This window comes from Microtus pennsylvanicus, chromosome 5 (genome assembly GCF_037038515.1).
Source record: "Microtus pennsylvanicus isolate mMicPen1 chromosome 5, mMicPen1.hap1, whole genome shotgun sequence".
NCBI lineage: Eukaryota > Metazoa > Chordata > Mammalia > Rodentia > Cricetidae > Microtus > Microtus pennsylvanicus.
The window spans coordinates 54,483,834-54,506,952 of NC_134583.1; the positions used below are offsets into that span (position 1 = coordinate 54,483,834).

The following is a 23,119-nucleotide window of genomic DNA, read 5'->3' on the forward strand; positions in this document are numbered from 1 at the left end:
TGTCAGAATTTTAATTAAATGAATAAATTTTTACTAAAATTCATCCTGAAAATCTTGTTAATGTTTTACCTAGGCCACTTTATAATGTCACTCTCTATATTTCACCTCTCACGATAGCTTCTTTCTTTCTGTTCCTCTTTCCAGATTCTTATTACTGTACTTACTTAAAAAAGAAAAGGAAAATCATCATCCTTTGCTTATGAATGATTTACTCAAATTAAGACACATCATACAAGCTTAAAACAACCCCAAAATAACCTCTGCTGTAGTTTACTTAGGTTATTCAACATCAACACAATCAAACTAGGTATCTTCTATGTTAATATTTTAATGGAAATGTATAATATGGAATTTGATTTTTCACAAAACTGTACAACACAACAAAATGTATAAAAACCTCACTTACTTAAGATGCTTCAATATCCCTGAAGGACCATGACTTAAAATATTGTGAAATCACTATAGAGTTTTTTCTTACATACTCCAGTCAATCCTTAAATTTAAACACAAATGGCACAGAAAAACCCTAGTACAAATATCAAGTAAGACTGCTTTAAGGTAGCTAGGTGTGGTGGTGTATGACTATAATGTCAGCTCTTGTGAGGCTGAGGCAGGAGGATAGAAAGTTGAATGCCAGCCAGAACTATATTGCAAATTCCAGTTCAGTTTGAGCTACATAGTGAGATTTTTATCTCAAAAAAAACAAAGCAAAGCAGAAATAAGGGCCAGGAATGAAGTGGTAGAGTGCTTGACTCTGTGGATGGGTGAGGAAAGGGGTAGACTGATCCCCAGAACCAATTTACTTTAAAAACAAAATTATTTAGAATAGCAAAAATTCAATTGGAAATAAAAGATTTTAAAAAGAAAGTCATAAATATTTATATCTGACTCAATTTAAAAAGAGTTTGCCTTCAATTGTCTTCAAGTTTTACTAGCCTATTTTAGAGCTAGTTAACAAATGTTCTACTTGTTATAGATCTTTTACTTTGGTAGAATGTAGTATGGCAAAAAGTATCCTACTTCCTAACTCCTTCACTTGAAAGTCTGGGGACCAACTGATAAACCTACTCTTATAGGTATAAATATTACCTACAGACTGGCAACGTAAGACCTGAGTGTACTTATTTAAGCCACAGGTAGTCTATGAGAGTGTTGCAGATGACAAGAGAACAGCCAGGGTCTCACTAGGTGAATGGAGACATACATCAGGCTATGTGAAACACTGAAGGTGTCCACAAGGCAGGATTGGTAGTTATTCTCAAACAGTAACTAAAATAAGAATAACTTTGTAACTCAGTGGCTCCAATATCTCATTTAAAAAAGTCAGTGAATGCTTTAGGTTCTAACATTCAAAAACATAGATAAAATCATACCAACTTCCCCCCAGTGGAAAGGATTAGTGCTGCCTGTTGTGCAATTATACACCATGATGTTTCTTGGTCTGCAAAGACAAAGATGAAAGCAAAGAAACATAAGAGAAGTCAAAAGTATCTTAAGTTTTATGTACTATCAAAGCAGGAAGACATGATGATGCTAGGTACCTATTCTATATTATACAAAAAGCACCCTAAGGGATTATTTCTTAAATGTTTAGGCTTTAGTTACAAATACTATTATTACCATAAAAGGATGTTCAGAGATTATTATAGCTGCTCTAGTGTGCCATGGTTGACATACAAAATACATCTCTTGTTTATACTATTTTAGTTTGGCTTAAATCATCATTCAGGACCCCCATCCATCCACCCACCCGCCCGCCCGCCCACCCACCACACACACACACACACACACACACACACACACACACACTTTCTTTAGTTCCTAACAAACCTGTAAAATCTGTGAATTCATTAATTCTTTCTTACCACTGATGGTTCCACATGTTACTGCTTCCACTGCTCAGCAACTAGAACAGACAGTGGTATTTCCTATATCCTAATAGGACACTTTACTAACATGGCACAATCAGGACTAAGGGATTAAGCTCCTTTACCCTCTCAGTTACCACACAGTTAATAAGCAAAATCGTTGCCTCATATACCTATTAACTCCAGAATACCAGGCTGCAGCAAGGCTTGTGTTGACCACTACATCTACAGGAACAAGATCTGCAAGGGCATTGTTGGAGGCACGCATTGTTCGAAGAATTCCTTTCCCAGCCTTTTTTGAAATTAAAAACAACACATTCAGATACATAGTCAAAACACATATACATAGACATAAGTATAAAGATACAGGAATTTTTAATCAAAGAAGTAAATCAAAAAGTTTATTTACCGCAATGAAGAGACCACTTGGTCCATTAAAGTTATCAATCCATCCCTGATGTCAAAAATTGAAGGAAAAAAAAAGAGGTTAAAACTAATATCAAAGTAGATTTATTATCTGAAAGTGCTAACTCCAAACACACTTTGTCGTTTTCTCCCAAAGCCTAAGAAAGACCTACATTCCATGAAAAATAGTGGTCTTAGTACCCAAAAATGTCCCAAGAGTTTCCTCTAGTGTAATAAATGACTAAATCAAAGTATTTTTAAATTATTATCTACCTCTGCTAAATCTCCACAAAGGGGAAAAATACTGTATACTTTCCACAGCTTTTCCTAAATTAAGCCCGTACACCCTTGATTTTATACTATTTATTAATACAGTATCTTGATTAAGAGAAAATAATACGTGTTCCTTAAACTTAGTTAGTAAATCAGAAGAAAACAGAATAATTATCAAAACAACAAAAGACAGGCTTGGGCTTTTTTTTTTTCTTTCCTGAATCAGCTTACTTTCTGGCGTTTGTTTCTGCCTTCTCTTATTTTAAGGATTTAAAAGTATCCTAACACCCTTTTTTCCTGCTTTAGTAGTAGCAAGTTACCAAAGAAATCTCTTATGCCTTTCTTAGCTTTGTAATCTACACATAGAAAGATATACTTTACATAACTTGCTTTTGGCAATGAAAACAGATAAAATCGTGGTCTCCTTTACTGAAGACACAATGTCAGAACTTTTGATTTGATTTTCGGCCAGAAATTAAAACTGTTACTCTACATTCCATACACTCAGAAGCACCTTAGAGATAAAGGCGTGAGTAATATATCTCTTTCTATGCTCATCAGCTCTGTACAGTAGAGCACATTCAGCATATAACACAACTCTTAAATCTTATGCCTACTCTTTATACAGTTAGAACTTAAAACTCTAAATCCCAATTACTTAACAACTTTAAAGAGCTTACTGGAAAAGGTTCTTTCCAACTGGCACCAACAATCGATGGCCTTACAATGGCAACATTTAGCTTTGCTCCTTCTTGTTGTACAACATATTCTGCCAGTGCCTTGGTGTAGATGTATGTATTAGGTCTGTCGCCTATCAATTTTGGTGTGATATCATTTACTAGGCCATCATCCATCCATCTGGCAAACAAAGAAATTACATTAAAAAATCCAAATATTTTATCACAGATTAAAAACCTACTTAATTGAACTTTGCACAAACCTATCTGTTGCCCTGATTTAAACAGTTGCACAATAACCCTTTTCTTTCTTCTTTTTTTTTAAATAGGGTTTCTCTGTGTAGCCCTGGATGTCCTGAAATTTGCTCCGTAGACCAGGCTCACCTTGAACTCAGAAATTCGCCTGCTTCTGCCTTCCAAGTGCTGGGATTAAAGGCATGTGCCATACAATAACTTTTACTAACAGGGGAAAAAAAGGTAGTGTCTTTAAATATGAAACATAGGTCTACTATCTCCAACTCCTGTATCAAATAAGAACCAATAGATCTTTCATAAATCATATTTAGATAGCAAACTCAACTGACCTGAACCAATTAAGGGTTTTTAGAAATTATCAAGCAGTTTAAACATTCAATATTTGTGTGTCTTTGATCGGGGATGCTACCAAAAACGAAAATGAAGTAATTAAGTACTATTATATAGTTCTTAAATCAGAGTTCCTTTCCAAAGTCCAAATAAATTCCAAAATAGATCAGGTGTCTCAAATGTTTCATTAGAAAGTACATATATATGTATTACCATCTAACAGAGTAACAGGTTAAATATACACATTTGCTATTTACATATATTCACATTTAATATAAAATGTCTAATAATCTAAATATTTAAGATGAATCACTGGGATTGTATATCCTCAAGAAAGATTAACAAATACTATGATTAATAATAAAAATATTAAAGCCTGTTATGAAAATTCAATTAACAACCTACAATTCAGTCATTTCTTAACTGACCTTACCATCTCTGAAGATCACCTGTAAAAAGGACCATGACCAAACAGGTGACGTCAATGATCTTTCCTTATTTTTCTCTAAGGTGCTATGTCCTTGTTTCTAGAAACTTGTCCTTTATGTCTACTAAGCACTAAAATAGATTCTGTATATTGTTACAATCTGATGATAAAAATAACTAGAGAAGCTTAAAATGCTCCCACATATGGAAGTGTCTGTATGTGGAAGAGTAAGAACATTAAACTACAGGCAAATAGCTATCCAGTTTGAGAAAAAACTACAACGGAGATTGAGTTTTAAAAACTGGGTAGGATAGGTAGTTGACAGGTGGGAAAATAAGTTCCCTGCACTACCTAAAAACAAACAAACAAATAAAAATGCTGAAGAAAGACTCAGGCCACTAAACCTTACTTCTACTGAGTTTACACAGCAAGTTCACAAATCATTTACTAGACTAGACAGATTCCTTTGAAAGCCAGGAAAGGAGAAAAAAGATTTAGGTTACAAGGTCTTCTCATTTCCTTAGATACATGTATAAGCCAAGACTAAAAAGCTAAAAAGTAATAAGCTTCATTAACATCACTTTTCTCCAAAATCACAAACGCTTTTATTGATTTATGACGAAATGAGGTATATATTTAGGAACATCTATGAAACTGAGTCTCACAAGAAATGTCTCAGTCATCTATGGTATTGATTTTCTTACAATCCATTTCCATGAAAACCCTTTCTTAAAAGGTCACGTGTGCTTATTTCAGGGATGGTGGGACTCAAAAGTAAATGGAATTATCTATGATGAAAGATGGGACCAAAAAAAAAAAAACCAAAATTGTAAGAAAAAAGCCCATAGAGATACTGTTTGAAAACAAATATGTAAAGATGTAATGGCTGTTGGAATGCTTCTATAATTGTAGTCCCCAAAAGACTTCTTCATATGGTAAGAAAGTCAGACCAAAAAGCAACTGAAGGCTAGGTTGTGTTATATACATTTCACATAATCCTCTACATTTATCAAATACAAATATTGTTCATTTAAGAATTGCTGCTAGGAATCCCTGTCCTTAGAAAGATAACACTAGGAGTATGAATTAAAGGACTAGAATTCCTCTGGTTCTCCTAAAAAAGAAAGTCTCATTTTATGTATTGTACGTTGCAGGAGAGGGAGTTCTTTAGAACCTTGGGGTTAGCAGCCATTGGTCTCTGGTCTCCATAGGAGCTAGAAATGACTACCTAAAAAACAAAGCTTCTAAAACAGAGATAAATTATTCAGAGACGTTCCTCCAATCATGACCTGACTCAAAGGGAAAACTCTACAATGACCTCACCAACAGAAAGAATCCTGTACTGGGCAGAAAATAAGCAGCTGTTGAATACAGGAAGAGATAAATCCATGCATGCACATGTGTGTAGATAGCACAGAGAGAGGGAAAAAAGATAAACCTGAATCCAAAATCTTAAGACTAAAAGCAATGTGTATAAATTCAAACATACTCTAAAGAATCAATCAGCTTCTTGGGATCTACAGGGGGAGGATAAACTACTTCATCGATATGCTTTCGATTGCAGTAGGCGTACGCTGTTGACACATGCATGAACACTTCCAGATTCTTCATTTGCTGTGCAAGGAGAATAAGCTGTCGTGTAGCAATCACATTTAACTGAACAGCATCTCTGCAAAAGAAAGAGACAATGAGAACTTAGAAATCTATGTGTTTTTTTCCTTTAACATATTTAAAAACCAAATCTGAATTTCAGTAGGTAAGTACAGACAAAGAAACATGTTTTTTGGTAATTTGCAATTTCTCTGTTAGCTCTGAGTTGGTGTGTTTTATTTTAGTATGAAGAACATTAATTTTAATAACTATGCATGAATCTTCCAATAATAAAATAAACTCCAATATAGGATTTGAAAAACAAAGCATACACTGTGATGTAAAACAGGATTATGAACAAAGCTATAGAATCAGGCTAGGCTCAGACCCAGGTATAGCCTCCTTGTTAGCTAAAATGCTAAGTTACACAAGCACTCAACCCTCAGCTTCCTCACCTGTAAACGAAACAGTAATAGAATCTCCCACCAGAACTGGGAACGACTAAATGAAAAAAATAACTTGTAAGCATTATAAGCATTTAGTATCTGCTATTCTTAACACCATCTCAAAACTGCCTGTGAGTATTAAGATAAGCAAATGGTGGAAAGTTTTTTTTCTATACAACTTGATTCATAGCATTTTTTTAATGGTCCATCAAAAGGTCTATTGTACAACATAGTAATTGAACTAAAAAATAACATACCAGAATAATGAAAATCATACATTTTTAAAACATTCTCAATACAAGAAAAGTTATGTGAGGTCATAAACATAATACTTTAGTCATTCCACATGCATTGTGCATGATAACATAGAGTCCCAAACCAGTGACACATCCAATCTCAAATAAATAAACAAACAAGTAAATGAATGAATGAATGAATAAATAAAGTAAAAACAGTGAATAGCATCCAAGGAATCCTATCCTTAATTTGTCCTCTGGTTTCCACACACATGTGTACACTCACCTGGACATACACCAACAAACAGACTAGAAAAGTAGGGGGACGGGGACAGGTTGAAATACTCAACACTACTGAGTGTAAAACTGGCATAGAGTATTACAGTCTTATTACAACTACAAATTCATACAACTGACCTAAAAGAAACTAGGACAAAGTGCCAGTAATTACAGAAAGTATGCATTTATTAATCTAGTAACCTAAATTTCAGAGCAAAAAGTCACCCAAAGCCTAATTTTTCAAACAAGAAAAACAATTTTTATGGCAAGTGAAAATTACACAAATTGTTATGTATCAATATTACAGAATCATGTAGTGACTAAAAGTATAACCATGAAAAACATTAGAAACATGTAAGTTATTTCTATGCTAAATTTAAAAGGTGAAATTATTAAATTAACATTAATAACTATGTAAAAACAATGCATGCTTAAACATAGATCCAATGAGCTTTGAGGGGAGGCCTTTTTAAGGTAGGGCCATGTAGCCTAGGGCTGGCCTGGAACTCCAACTCCCTATGTTGTCTAGGATGAACCTGTTTTATGATCCTCCTACCTCCACCTCTTGAATGTTGGGATTACAAACATTACATCAGGTGTGAAATGTTTTTTATAAAAATGAAAATGGCACTGAGCACTCTGCAAAATGCTCATATTGTCAGTGTTTAAGAAAAAATACGTCACAGATAGAATTCAGTCTATCTGACTGTACAACAATACTTTGATAACTATCTGTTCAAAAAGAATGGGGACAAGGAGGATATTGTTTAAGAAGAGGTATACTGAGAATATTTTATTACAAGCTCCTGAGGACAGGAAAAGAAGTTCTGGGTCACCAGAAACAAGGAGTAACTCATAAAAGGGAAAATCTAAATAAATAAAGATCTCTTAAGACTTTATTTCTTTTAATTACATCTGAGATCCTATGGAGGAAAAAAAATGTTTTTAATGAAACTAAGGTAGGGGGGACTTATGATCTTCCCAAATCTCAACTAAGGAGAAAAAACATCTGTTCAAATGGAAATCTAGCAAAAGACCTTTCACAGAGAGGATACTATCCACTAGAGCATTGAGAATGCATTATTTTCTTTCACATTTACAAAACAATGGGGATAGGGAGAGAGATGTTTTGAAAAAAGGACACAAGGGGTATTCTGTTGCACTGTCCTGCAGATAGTGACAGTTTCTAGGTCACTGAAGTGAGGAATAACTCAGGAGGCACACTTCTGTGCCTTGAGTCTCTCCACTCTATTTGTACCTGAGAGCCCAAACCTGCAGACATACTAAAACAATATCTGCAAGGCTAGTTTTAACCTCAATAGAGACACTAGTTTTATTCTGTTGAACTTCAGACTGAGTCCCTTACATGCTAGACCAGAAAGTAAAAAAAATGAAATAACGTTCTCATGTTTTGCTTTATGAAATAGTAAATCTTAAGACAGGCAGGGTCAAGTACAATCAAGAAATCTACATTTTAAAATATGTTTCCAGTTATTATAGTTTTATTTTCTCTTTTTTCCCCTTTTCCTTGGAGGTGGAAAGAGGCAGACAATATATTTATTAAAGGCAGCTTTCCCTACAGGAGCACGTATGAAAAGTTCACAGCAGAGACAGGGCCAGAGACAGAACTAGAAAAAAAAGCTATCACCACAAAGTGCCCACACAAGCACCAGGATTCACCACTGGCCCTTCCTTAGGTCTAAGGACTGTACCATTCCTTTATCTTAATCTGTACTTCCACTCCTTTTGGAAAACCAACTCCATACCCCTAGGGCCTCATCATCTAGAACTGCTTCATTTCTGAAATCCATGCCTTTCCCCCAAACAATCTGTTTATTCCCTTTTCTGACTGTTTTTGACCCCATGATAGCCTCTGGCCTCTTGATATTCCCTGATACTGTCCCGCCTAGTGAATAACCAACTACTTACACAATTACTTACTCCTCTTCTCCTTTCTCACCTCTTTATTCCTGTCAATTTCTCCCCAGTTCAATATTTGAAAAACATGTCTGATGAACTAATGAACTTTGCCTCTTCAGCACTCAACAGATGTGTTCAGTACTATCTGCATTTAGGCCTGTATCAACATAGTTCGCGCATGCCCCAGGGCTTTATGAAAGGGTGCACATCCAAATTTACCTTGGTTCTACCCCAAAGCACTAGGCACAATGTTATGGTGACTCTCCTCCTCCTGCATCCCCTCCGAAGTAACAATTATACCATGTGATATCTGTGGCTTAACAGATGGTAATGATTATAGTTATACACGGTTTTCCCCTAGGTGGCTATTACAGGCTATTTCCAGTATTTCTGAATATCTGGCCCAAACTAATGTTCTACTAATATTTAGACATCAACATACACTAGATTTGCTTCACAGAAATAGTTATGATGTAGAGACTAAGACTAGAACAGTAAACATTCATGACTTAACAAAAGGATAGTTAACAATAAATTATCTAGACTTTCCAACATGGTCTGTCTAGTGTAAGAAATTGTAATAATAAAAAAAATCTTTATCATTAATGATCAATCCAAGGAGAATACAAAAGTAATATACTGTGATCTTTCTGGTAAAGGTTTCTTTGATGTGTTTTTATCCTAATTAATGTTTTCTGTTAATAAAATTCCCCTTAGCCGGGCGGTGGTGGCGCATGCCCTTTAATCCCAGCACTCGGGAGGCAGAGGCAGGCGGATCTCTGTGAGTTTGAGACCAGCCTGGTCTACAAGAGCTAGTTCCAGGATAGGCTCCAAAACCACAGAGAAACCCTGTCTCGAAAAACAAAAATAAATAAATAAATAAATAAATAAATAAATCACCCAATTTCCCCCTTTAAGTCAATGAGAACTATACCACAACTAGTATATTAGTATTATACATCAGTCCCTGAAAACACACTAGGTTTCATATGACTGTGTAAATGATTTCTTTTGATTATAATAAGAAAATAATTAAAGCATGAACTATTAGGGAAAATATGTTAGACTGGTCATTGTACAGTAATGAATTCTAAGGAAAAATAAAGCATCCACTAAAATTCAGTAACAAACAAGCAAAGTAGTATATGCCTGTAATACCAGTATTTGGGAAGCTGAGGCAGAAAGAGCATAATATTGAGGTTAGCCTGGGATACCATAGCCTGTTTCAAACAAAAATCAGAGACTATATTTATAATCTTGAAAATACTATTTAAAGTACAATGTTAGATTTATATGCAAATATACATGGAAGGGAAAATTTCAAATGTTAAAAAAAAAAGGCATTTTCAGGGCTTAGGGCCCAAATGATAATCTCTGATCAACTCTTACACATAAGGTTCAGGGAGCATCACCAAAGAGGGGCAAAAAAATTCTAAGAGAGGACCAGGAAGTCTGCTATGAGATTATGCCTTCCATATATGAGAAGAAAGTACCCATGAAATCTCAGTGATATGGCTGAACAAAATACCAGGTAACATGCCATGGGGGAAATCTAAGAGTCCTATCATGACAGCTAAGAAAGAGAGAAAATTGGTCTTTCCCAGCAATGAGCCCCAAACTGGTTATCCAATACAAACCGGTAAATCCTAAAAATATATACAATATGAGCAACACTAAATGGACTTGGCAAGTTGTTTTTGTGTACTTATTCATATATGTGCGTATGTATTTATTATCCCTTCTGCTGAGGCTATGAATTTGAGAGGCAAAAGGGATAATAGAGGAGGGGCTGGTGGGAGAACAAGAGGGAAATAATGTAAATACAGTACACATATATGAAATTTTAAAAAATTAATTATAAAAAGAAATTTTCTTACTGATGAAGGTACAAATTTCTTTAAGATGGAACGTATTGCTTTACATATATTTTCAATATTATTTGTCTTTATTTGAAGAATAACATATGTTTATGGTGGGAATAGTAATATTCACATAAAATTAAAAACAATTACCATCAATATAGAAAAACATATATGCCTAACATACATGATGCATATCTATCTAATAAAGTGAGATTATACTACACTGATTATGATATTATTTTGTTACTTCTGGATTCTAAACACATGACAGTCCCTGAGTGTCTCACCTGCTGGCTTACAAAAGAATTAAAAGAGAGTGATAAACAATGGCTTACAGACTGATACTCTGTGGTTGAGAGGTAAAATAATCCATCAGAAAAAATCTTCTGAGTAGTGCCAATTTACAGATAAGCAAACTCAAATTCAAGAAGGTTAATAATTGTCCAAAATCTTCAGTTAATAAACAATGAGGTCAAGACTAGAACTAAAGTGTGTTACTCCAAATTTTTTTCCATTTTCTCTATAGTCTATAGTGTTGCCTCAGCTGCCTCAGGAATAAAATGGATTTGCCCAGGACAAGCTGGGTAAAGTTATGACAGAAGGAACAAAAGAGCATGTTTTGAAGACTGTAAAGCACAACCCCGGAACTATAAGAGGCAGTGATCGTATCTTCACACACCCCAAACGCTTGGCATTATGCTCTCACACAATATAATCATGTAATAGTTAACACTTCTATTTTCAAAAAATATGAGGATTATTCCTAGAGCTTAACTTTTTGAACATTTTAAAGAAAAGGGTTTCACAGAGAGTTCTGAATCCCCCAAACAATGCTTTATCATTTAAACTAGTGTAAGACTATATAATAAAATTAACATAAAATTGTACTTTTAGACACACCATCAAAAATAATGGTGTTATGAATTAAATTCTATTATTTGAAGTGTATATTCATTTATTTTTTAAAAAAGATTTATTTATTTTTAGCACATGTGTATGGATGTTTTGCCTGCATATATGTCTGTGTACCACATATGTGTCCAGTATGAATGGACACCAGATGAGGACAGCCAATCCCTGTAATGAGCTACAGATGGCTGTAAGACATCATGTAGGTGTTGGAAATCAACCCAGGTCCTCTGGAAGAGCAGTTGATACTCTTAACCATTGAGCCATCTTTCAAGCCCCTTATTTTATTTTTAAAATACTGATCACTTAAAATGCTGGTTGTGGTTTTTTTTTTTTTAAACTAGAAGCAGGATGTATCGTGAAGTTCAAATTTGGTTTCAAATCAAAACTTAATTTCTGGTGTTACCTTGTGTCTTAACAATGGCACTAAAGCAGAGTTTTTGAAATATAAACAAAGTGTCAAAAGTCACTTCTATCTTAGCATGCAAAACCTGAACTTAATTTTGATTATGTTCTAAAATACATAGTGAAGAGTGGAATCAAACAGCTGCTGTGGTAGAAGAGTCCGACAATTCACAAAGAGGTAACCAACACAGCTGAGTAACTCTTCCCGCTTCTTATCAAGTACCCTGCTCTCTTCTAGTCCGTTACCTCTGTCCTATTTTATAAAGTCATGGCAAGGTTTTATAGTCAGCATATACTAGCTGTCTTTTATTTTCAAAATGATTATAAAAGAATTTTACTAACTTCAAAAAAACACCGACAGTCACTATTAACATATGACAGTTTCACAACATTTTCAAAACAAGCTCACTAAAAAGTCGAATTAAAATTATATCTGTAACATATATAATTCAAATGTTAATAAGTATCTGTACTTACCTTAAATTTTCATTAAATCTTACAGTAGCTGCACAGTGGAATATGATATTGGTAGATTCTATAATGACCTCCTTATCTTCTTCACTGAGAGCGAGTTTAGGTTGGGTGAGTTCACTGTTGATTGGTATAATTTTCTCTCTAAAATCTGAATTTTCATCTCTCAACCTGTCAAAAAGCTATCAAATAGGAATATGTTTATTCTAGGATAGTGTTTTCCACTTCCCGAAATCTATTATAAACTCTTTCCCCATCAAGGACAGCTATTTTAAATTTCATGGGGCACAGAATAGAAGATTGCTTGTCTTCCAGACATAAAGTCGAGACTCAGAGAGTTTGAGCTGGCTACTCAGATTGCCTTATGCCTCAGAACAGGCTTAAGAAATAGAAGACATCTGGACAAAGATAGCCTCACCCTCCAATGCTGCCAGTTAATTGTTTGACTCTTGTAAAAGATTTTAAAGACTGTTTAATTATATGTGTATGTATCTGTACACCTGAGTGCAGTAACCACAGAGGCCAGAAGAGGATGTGGTATGCCCTGGAGTTAGGAGTTACAGAAAGTTCTTGGAGGAAATGACACTGATCAGAGACCTGAAGGATCAACAGAACATGTAGGCACACAGGTGAGTGATGGGGACAAAAGTGAGAGAGAAATTTCAATGCAAAAGCATGTTCTTGTACAGGATGAAAAAACATACATTTTAGAAAGAAACATCAACTGGATTTGGCTATTGCGTGGTTTTGTTTGGTTGTTGCATACTTGAAATATCAATCATAACAGTAGTTTAGACCTTATTAGAAAATTTGGTCTAGCATAAAAGAAAGCTGTTTTCTTCTCCTCACTCTAGTTCACTGCCATACTGCAGGAACTTAGCAATTTCTCCGCAGTTTTCTTTATGGGGGGTGAGGATACTGAAACTATATATATATAGATATATCTATCTATATCTATATATATATATACATACACATATACACACACTATGTATCTAATTTAATGCTTCACGAATTTCATACACAAGCATATACCTCTGTCCCCTTCCAAATTATCATCCTCCACATTTACCTTGCCACTAAGGATTTCTTCCACACGCTCTTGCGGTGTCTGTCCAGCTTTCTGTCTCACCAAAACATAGACTGAATTCACCTTAGGACAAGATCTCAGCAACTTTTCCAGAAGCACCTTCCCTAAGAAACCAGTAGCTCCTGTGAGGAGGATATTCTTGCCTTCATAGTATTCTGGGATTGAAACCATTTTGACTATGAGAGAAACATGACAACACAAACAGTTTAATGAATGTATGCTCAATCTTATTTTAAAACCTCTTGGGTTTCCACATTAGTATTTTAAAAGACTGGCAAAAATCAAAATTAAATATTGACAATTATAATACAGAGGAAGCAAGAATGGGCTGCAGCTTCTCAAGACCTTGTTCTTTCCTGGATCACCTCAGAAAATCACTCACCTTTTCAGGCCCCAGGTTTCTTTAGTATAGTTGTATTTAAAAGATCTCTAAAACATTACATTAAGAACGCAAATATTCATTAAACCTCTGTTAAACCTTAATACAACTGAATAATGGTTCTCTTTTCCCAAAGAAATTTATAATTCTGAATGGAGGTCAGCAGACTCAAAATAACACTTGAATAACACTGCCAGGTGTCACAGTCACCTGTCATCAGACACCTAAACAGGAAGAGAAAACATCAAATCCTTTCTTCTACACATTCATGACAATAAGCAAAAAAAGGGGGGAGGGATAAAGAAAAGAAAAGGAAAGAAAAAAAGAAAGGGTGAAAAAATATACAAGAAAAGGGACAAGGGATGTATGATGTGAGTACAGGAAGATCTATGAAATATGTTACTACATGAGACTACACTATATTAAAATCCAAGCTCGATGCTACTTAGAAATCCATATACATAGCATGAAATATTAACACATGCCTGAAGACATGCAATGCAATCAGAAGAAAAAAGCTTCAATACTACTTAAAGTCATTCAACTGTAAAGTCTAATAAATGTATGTGTTTATGTTCAAGGTTCTCATAATTTATAAGTGTTCTATAAAAATCACCTTTCCTAGACAAGTATGGCAACTAATCCTCAAAAGAGATTTTCTTTACAGAAAATGCAGAGCATCACAGAAAACAACGGCACCCAATGCAGAGATCGAATCATAGGGAGCCAAGCCTAACAGATACATTTACATCACAGCTCCTGCATGCATGGCTCAAGGAACATCACTGAAAGGGAATGAAAAGATTTTAAAAACCAGAATACCAGTAAGTAAGCCATCAAATAATCTCTCCTAGAAATGACTACATAAACAAGACCAAAATAATAGAAGTATCAATGAACAAGTTAATACGAAAAGGAGAAAATTTAGAGATCTCACCCCTAGACAAAGGACTACAGGCAATTTCTTACTGATGAAAGAAGAATTAGCCTCTCCCTTATTGGTTACCCAATGCAGATTGCTCAGCCTTGAAGCCATATACACAAAACCAACAACAATGGACTCAACAGTTTACATTTATTTCTGCATACACATACATACATATATGAATGTACGTAACAAATACAACCAAAGAAAAAGAGGCTATCAAGTTGTGAGTTGTGTGGCATGGGAGACATTTGAGAGAGGGTAGCTGGGAGAGGCTGGAGGGAAAAAATGGAGGGGAAAGCGGTGTCATTTCTATTTCAATTAAAGATATTTTTTAAAATCTAGAAACAAAAAACTTCATGAATAAGCAAAAATGGAGGAGAGGAATAAAGCAGAATAACTTCTTAGAACAGATGAGAATGAACTGACAGACCATGACAGAAGAAGAAAAGTACTCTAAGGTCAGAGCTGTATTTAACATCTCACCACTGAAATCCAGGAGAAAACACCAAACTTGGGATCAAGAAGCTGGATTAGAATACGAGGTCATCAAGGTAATCAAAAATCATGCACACAGAACAGCAGAATTACTCCTGACAGAATCATTTCCTGAATAAATATTGGCTCCAGCCTTAATATTTATATGTACTTGAAGCGAGCATCACAGCTGAGTGCTTAGGACACAACTAAAATAGGCTAAGTTTTAGGGCACACCAAACATCCTTAAGAAGGTGGGGAAATCAGGGGATCTTCAGAAAGGAAACAAAAACAAAAACCCTTGAAGTATATTCCAAGAAGCTCTCAACCAGTAATCCACATCTCAGGAAAAAATTCTTGGGAAAAAGATCTATCTCCAAAATCAAAGTCAAAAGCAGCTACCAAAACTAACTGCCTAGTTCTTCACAATCCAACTACAAAGTAAGATAATGAAAACATCAAGAAAACATTGAGGTCTTATAAATACCCTCTAAGCCATTTATAAATATTCTCCAAACCTTTTTTCGAGACAGGTTTTCTCTGTAGCTTTGGTGCCTGTCCCGGAACTAGCTCTTGTAGACCAGGCTGGCCTCGAACTCCCAGATCCACCTGCCTCTCCCTCCCGAGTGCTGGGATTAAAGGCGTGCGCCATCACCGCCCAGCTCTCCAAACCATTTATAAGAATATTCAATCTACATAATCATGACCCTGAAAGTCAAAGGTAACTTAACAAAAATACCAACAAGATATTGGTCAAGGCCTCCCAAACAATACAGGCTCTTTGCCACTCTTGTTGGTTACCCACCAGAACTACTTAATAAGATTCTATTGCTGAAGACAACATACGTTGGTTGCAAGGTGTAAAGAATCAAGCTGGAACAGGTTGGAAGTTTCTTCCCTGGTAGGAAGATTTCACTGTGCCTGAAGGTACTATGAAGTCTGCTGGAGGAGTAAAGGCATCAACAGTCTTACTTAGCCATGAACCCTACAATCTACAATACCAACCTGCCACGCAAGATATGCTCACCCATGCAATGGTGCATGGTTATTATGGGAATAACCAACTGTTCTCTTACTGTATTTGAGGCCTAATCCACAACAGAGAATTCATACCTGGTACTGTAACCTGATCTAATACTCCATGGCCATAGAGATCTTAGGCCCTAAAGGGGACACTTACTATTGTTGTTTAGGTAATTTATATACTACAGCACCAAGCTATTCTCTAAATATCCTACATTTATATCCAGACAAATGCTATTCTAAGACTGAGAAAAACTTTTCTTTGCAATGTACAGTAGTGTATGCAGAGACCAATGACTGCTCAAGGTACTAAGAGTAAGTGACAGCTAAGTGCTTAGGACATTTATACCACTCCTTCCAAGCCCAGGAATTTTGAAGGAAAAGGGACAATAAGAATTTAAGAAGTTGAAGACAGGAAGAAGGATTGCTGAAATGTCCTCTAGGCATGCCACAGCCAATGTAGTCATCATGTCACAACAACTATGACTATCTGCAATAGGTCTTAAGAAGATGGGACCTATCAACAGTCAATCATAGATCAAGGAGTCCCTAAGACCTTATTCCTCCCTGCTGAATTACTAGCTATGAATGGATTCCAGAGGAAGGGACAGTTTTGACTTCCGTTGTGTACCCCACTAAGAAACTCATCAATTGCTGATGGATAGGGTCATAGTCACAGATAAACCCTGTTAAACTCTATTGATCTTTAAAAAAATGAAAGGGAATAGGGGTAGAAAGGAGATAAGGAATTACAGCAATCACACTGCCCTTTCTATACACATTACCCTTTCTACATGTGTGAAGCTATCAAAGAACAAAGTCAGAAAAGCTTTAAAAATACTGCATCTACAAAATAATTACTACAAAAAAAGAACAAAGATCTTTGAAAATCAGCAATTCACATAAAGGTAGAAAACCAAGAAATAACCAACAAGGAATTATTAGTGAAGGAGTTTAACAAGCCCCTATCGTCGATGAGTAAGCAGCTACAGCACTGCACTCCTGAGAATGGCACAGGACTATCATTCCTTCCTGGAAAGGGTGAAGACCCCTAGCAACTACAAGTTTCTCCAAGTAACATTGTATTCTCTGACTCAAAAGTTTGGACAAAAAAAACAAATTAAAAGTCTAACAAAGGGGGCTGGAGAGATGGCTCAGTGGTTAAGAACACTGGCTGCTCTTCCAGAGGTCCTGAGTTCAATTCCCAGCAACCACATGGTGGTTCACAGCCATCTGTACTGAGATCTGGCGCCCTCTTCTGGCATGTGGGCATACATGGAGGCAGAATGTTGTATATATAATAAATAAATAAATCTTAAAAAAAAAAAAGTCTAACAAAGTCCTGAGTACCAAGTACTACCATTGCTTTCAAGGAATTCACTGAGGATTACTTGACAAAAGTGTTTAACAGCTGTTTAAAAAAAAATTTCATTTAAAATTATATTAAGATAAACTCACCACAAAGCTACTTAAGACATATTCTTTTTTAAAAAAAATATTTATTTATTTATTATGTATACAATATTCTGTCTGTATGCCTGAAGGCCAGAAGACGGCGCCAGACCTCTTTTACAGATGGTTGTGAGCCACCATGTGGTTGCTGGGAATTGAACTCAGGACCTTCGGAAGAGCAATCAGTGCTCTTAACCACTGAGCCATCTCTGCAGCCCCTTAAGACATATTCTTAACTAATAATTCAAATCCAGACTCTGCCACTTACGCTAAAGCTACTACTAATCTGAACCCGTTTTTATTTGTAGAAGAACATGTAGGTCTTATAGGCAAACAGAGCCTAAAGTGACCACAAATGAAGAATAGAGAATGACCAGGATATCAACTTACATACAAAGTAAACTTCTTTTAACTATATTCACTAAACAGATATCCTAGTATTAATGGAAAGGTAATATGTTAATAGTTTTAGAAACTTGGTTAAGTGATTAAAATTAAGGTCCCTCATTTTTAACTTTTTAAACTCTCAGGGTTTTCCAATAAGTAAGTACAAAAGCACAAAAAATACCACTTAAAAAACAAGCAGATTTTTTTTATTGCCAAGAAAACAAATCCCCTTGCCCTGTGATAAATCTTTGAAAAAAAAAACTAAATTAAAATTTTAAATATAATGTTATGATGGCTAATTTCAACTTTCAAACTGACTGGATTAAAAAACAAAGGATTAAGGAAGCACTCATCCAACTGAGACTGTAGGACATTTCCAGAGTTTTAAGCAAAGAAAAGAAGAATCACCTTGACTATGGATAGCACAATTCCATGTGCTGGGGTCAGGGTTTGAGTAATTCCTTCTGATATTATTTCCCATAAATTTCCAGTAAGGTTTATTTCTTTCCTTTTTTCTTTGCTAAATTCACTAAGAACACATGTATGAACAGAATCAAATTTGAGCCCGTGTCTTTTAACTAAACGCCACAGTTACAGAAAGCATAAAAATTTTCTACATGCCTTTCAGAGAGGTAAACATATCAATCATGGAAATAACTGAGCACACAACACCAGAAGTTCAGAGGAAATGGAAACTCTGGAGTGGGTTATCTTAAAGGTCCTATTCAGTTCTAACTACAGTAGGAAAAACATATCCTTTATGTCAGGGCATCCTGCCATATACTGAGCACATCGAACAGACAAGAACCTGCTTTATAAAGAGATGGATGTGAAATAAAGTTAATTCTATATGAGCAATCCTTTAAAACTTCAGATAATACCAGCACTTGGGAGGCAGAGGCAGGCGGATCTCTGTGAGTTCCAGACCAGCCTGGTCTACAAGAGCTAGTTCCAGGACAGGCTCCAAAACCACAGAGAAACCCTGTCTCGAAAAACAAAAAAAAAAAACCAAACCAAACAAAACAAAACAAAAACAACAACAACAACAAAAAAGCTGACAGGCCAAAATGCAGCCGTGTAAAAACTGCTAATTGGTTCAGGTAATTTCACTTTACCAAGATCTCCCTGTGCACCATTTTCAAAGACAGCCAACCACAGAAAATACAAAGAAATTCATTGTCAAACTTAAGAGCTGGAGTTAGAAAATCACCAGCTGGATTTAATTATTGTCATAATCAATTTTAATGAAAATACATCATACTTGGTCAAGAAGTAAGCATATACCTAACATCAGAATATTTATTTTCCTGTCCCACCAAACATGACTTACTTAAAGACTTTACGTAGATAAACTCATTCCTTGGAATACTAGTAACAAAAACCCCAGGACAGTGGAGGAAAACAGATCAAGGTACAAGAAGCTCTGAGATCTTGCTCAAGTGTAATAAATTCAAACACATTTTTACATGTAATCAAGTAAACTCCTTGTGGGTCAATAAATTTTGAAAATGAGTTGACTTAAATGCTCTTGAAAAACAGCAAGTTATGACTATGAATAAAACTGCACAGCCACAGCTTCTTGGCTGTACCTTTCTCCATTTAGGTACCAATGTAAATGTGAATAACCCAGTATATTATTAATACAAATAAACAACTACCACCATATCATCAGGAGAAGCAGACACATTAAACTTACCAAGACATACTAGAGCAAGAAAAACAATTTCTCTGTGCAGGTAAATAATCAGCAAATGTTGGACAGAAACGAATGAAGCAGAAACAAGAGACACAGACTGCAGCATGGCGCACCAAGTCATCACTTTCTCAAGGACTAAGCATGCTGCCCTACAGCCTCTGCCCAGATCACCAGGCAACGAACTCCTGACTGTCCTTGTACTCAGCTCAGCACACTCCTCTGGTCATTAACAATGCTCCAATTGACACTATTCACCTTTATATCAATTGGTTCGTGGGTCGAATACTGGCCACCTGAATTTAATCTACACTTGTTTGGCTCCTTTATATTCTTCAACCTTTTACAACAGTCTATAAACTGAATATTATTTGATTGGTAATGTGCAATTTTAATATTGTACTAGTGATCAACATCAAACTATAACAAATAGTTTAACAACTCCAGGAGTTGAAGTTTCAAATGAAACCAGGAATATTGGTGAAGTTAAGCTGATAAAATTTACATGACTTGCAAAGTTCACATTCAACACACTTCTAACAGTGTGAAAAGACACAAGCCACTGTTTGTGTTACTGTCATAGCTCATTCACCAGCAACTAGCATGGTCAGCAGGACTCTGTTCGTCAAAGACTGAATCCAGTGAATACAAATTACTGGCAAAATAAATGAAAATATTTGACAAATTTCAAGCAAATTAAGTCACTGGATGATACAGGCAAAACTAGTACTCACTACATACTTTTGAACTAATAAACAGATTTTTAAGTAATCATTAAATTTATAGTGTAATTGTTAAGCCTCAGAAAAGATATCATTAAAGACTAGAAGGTATTTATTTGTTGATAGAATAATGCAATATGCACATGCATATATACTCACTTCTTTGTCTGGGGAAAGAAATTAATGATTTTTAGCAGAACCAGACCTTTATCAAGTATCTGAAGGTTCGAAGAAACAAACCACTTACTGGCTGACAGTAATTCACAAGCCCTCAAATACTCGTAAGAGCTCTGGTCCTGCTCTCAGACTACTCTAGTAGATACAATGCATACATTTAGGTTCTTCAACCCCACTATCCTGAAACTTTAAACACAGAAAGGGAGATAAACCATAATAGTACTTGTACAGTAAAACTGCGTGTGACTTTGGAAAGCTTCCTGGCAGTGATAAGGAACACTTATAAACATACGCTGGCACTAAGACTTGAATGATAAATATTATATTTATGAAATTATTCAGTCTCAGGCATTTCATTATAGTAATGTAACATGGACTAAGCAGCTATAGAGAATAAACAAAATGGCAGGACTACGTTGTAATAAAACTTTAAAAAAAATCCTTAAAACTGGCTCCTCTGTGCATTCAATATACAAACACATTAATCAAAGCTCACTAGTAGAGGCAGTTACTGAGTAAACAAATGGACAAAGAAGAAAATATTTCTATTCTCATTGGTATTTTCTCACTCTCTCATTCTGTCCCTCCCTCCCTCTCTGGAGAGAAACCAGAAAGTCACCACTTGCAGGCCATGGTTTGCCAAGCCCTGTTCTAAACAATAATTTCTAGTATTTCACAAGCATTAAGAAAAATGAAGCATGAGTGAAAAAGGAACCAGAGTTCAAAACTGCAGTCCAGGAATGCTCTACTAACACAGGAAGAACACCGTATAACAAGGTCAGTGACTAGAGTTAAACAGCATCAAGCCAGGCACGGCTCTGCCCACACTTATTTCACACTTCCAGCCTCTAGAACCTTGATAAATTTCCAACAAAATAAAGAGCAAACTCTGTGAAAACTTGGTAACCATCACCCTAAGAAACTGATAAAAGGTCAAACATCATAGTGACCACAATTAAGGCCCTGAGCAAAAGGCCTTCTAAAGATGATGCGTAAGCTTCATGTCATGATATAATATGCACTCTTCCCAATACACAGGAAGACAGCTGCAGTTACAAAACAATACTTTAAATACTTACAGTTGGAGTAGCTTTTCAAATGAGCACAGTAAAGAACAGTAGAAAAAAGTTTTACATATCAAAGTTGAAAGATCAAAAGAAAGTAAATGTTAGAAACATGGAATATATTATTGAGAAATATATTATTGACATCTGTATGTCACCTAATCTCAGTACACAGCCGCAGATTCAGAAAAAGTTAAGTTCTTGTTTTATATCACTATTTAACAAAGTAATTTATAACAACCACTAATTCTCTCACAATTTCTTCAGCTCAGGAATTTAGAAAAGGTTCCTCAAAGCAGGTAAACAGCCCAGGTTCTTGAACATAAGAGCTCACTGTCTTTCCCAACAAGGTAGCATGGTTCATTTACAGCACAGTAACCTCAGGCTAGACTGCTCTCAGAGCTGTTGATCTCCTCACAACCAGGATTATACTATGTAGACAGAAGCTGTCAGAAAAGGTGAGAGAGCTTCAAGACAGTCTTGAAGTCACCGGAGTATAACTCTCTGTTGACAAGTGACTTGAAGACAGTCCAAATTCAAAACATAAGCACTACCTCAGGATGTAGTCTAATGGTTTTTGAATGCTAGAATTGTGCCCCCAAGTTGTCGCTGTGGCTTGGGATCCCCTCATCCAACTTGGCTAAGGTTTTTTTGTAGTTGAATGTACAAGAAAAGAGATGAAGAGCAAGTGTCACACTCCCTGTAGTACCACCTTCACCGCACACTACCTTTAATACTCCAGCTTAGGAGATGCAGGTGTAGCTGGGTTAGCAGGTGAGTGAGTACTTGTGTAGAATGCATAGTCTACATTGAGTACAGCATGGCCACAAACTTGTCTTTCCCAGGGACGTGACTGCCACTGTAAACTAAGTCAAGCACTCACAAAGCAAACTAAGTGTGGTACCCCCAAACCAAAATAATCCTAGGCTCAATGCAAAAAGAACAGAATCTGGCCAAGAAGAGCTTATCTGGAAATTCTTGTGGGCTCTGTTAAAAAGAAAGGGGCTCCCAACTCTCAACCAGGCCAGTAATACCTTGCCTTCGTTTTGTTGTTCAAGGAGTCTCTGGGTCCCTTCCTCACCCACCAAATCTGTCAAAGGACAAAATTAGAACAAACAATCTGTTTTTGCTTTTCAGTGATAGAGATTAGCCCCAGTGCCTTGCAACATACAGTTTAACAGACCCTAATTGACTTTTTTTTCTATTCTACAATCAAATAGCATTTCATTCCATAAGACAAATAAGAATTCCAAGGAATTTGGAAGTTACTAGGTTTTGTTGTTTGTTCTTTTCTCCCTCTCTCCCTCCCTCTCCCCTTATCACTGAAAAGCCCTGCTATGTAAACCAGGCAGGCTTTGCATTCAAGATTCTCCTGCT

The 23,119-nt window shown here is 35.8% G+C and overlaps 1 protein-coding gene across 4 annotated transcripts in view; it reads right to left on the reverse strand.

Moving 5' to 3' along the window:
• Positions 1-23,119, reverse strand: part of Far1 (fatty acyl-CoA reductase 1) — a 54,931-nt gene that overhangs the window by 18,383 nt on the left and 13,429 nt on the right. For 3 of the 4 annotated variants that reach the window (XM_075971944.1, XM_075971947.1, XM_075971946.1), the window contains exons 2-8: positions 13,426-13,619; positions 12,360-12,535; positions 5,725-5,904; positions 3,227-3,404; positions 2,278-2,322; positions 2,042-2,160; positions 1,374-1,441 (exon numbers count right to left, since the gene is read on the reverse strand). In XM_075971944.1, the coding sequence (XP_075828059.1) occupies positions 1,374-1,441; positions 2,042-2,160; positions 2,278-2,322; positions 3,227-3,404; positions 5,725-5,904; positions 12,360-12,535; positions 13,426-13,614 (955 nt within the window). In that variant the 5' untranslated portion in view covers positions 13,615-13,619. Of the gene's footprint in view, positions 1-1,373; positions 1,442-2,041; positions 2,161-2,277; positions 2,323-3,226; positions 3,405-5,724; positions 5,905-12,359; positions 12,536-13,425; positions 13,620-22,776; positions 22,833-23,119 lie in introns of all 4 variants that reach the window. The other variant, XM_075971945.1, reaches the window with a different exon arrangement.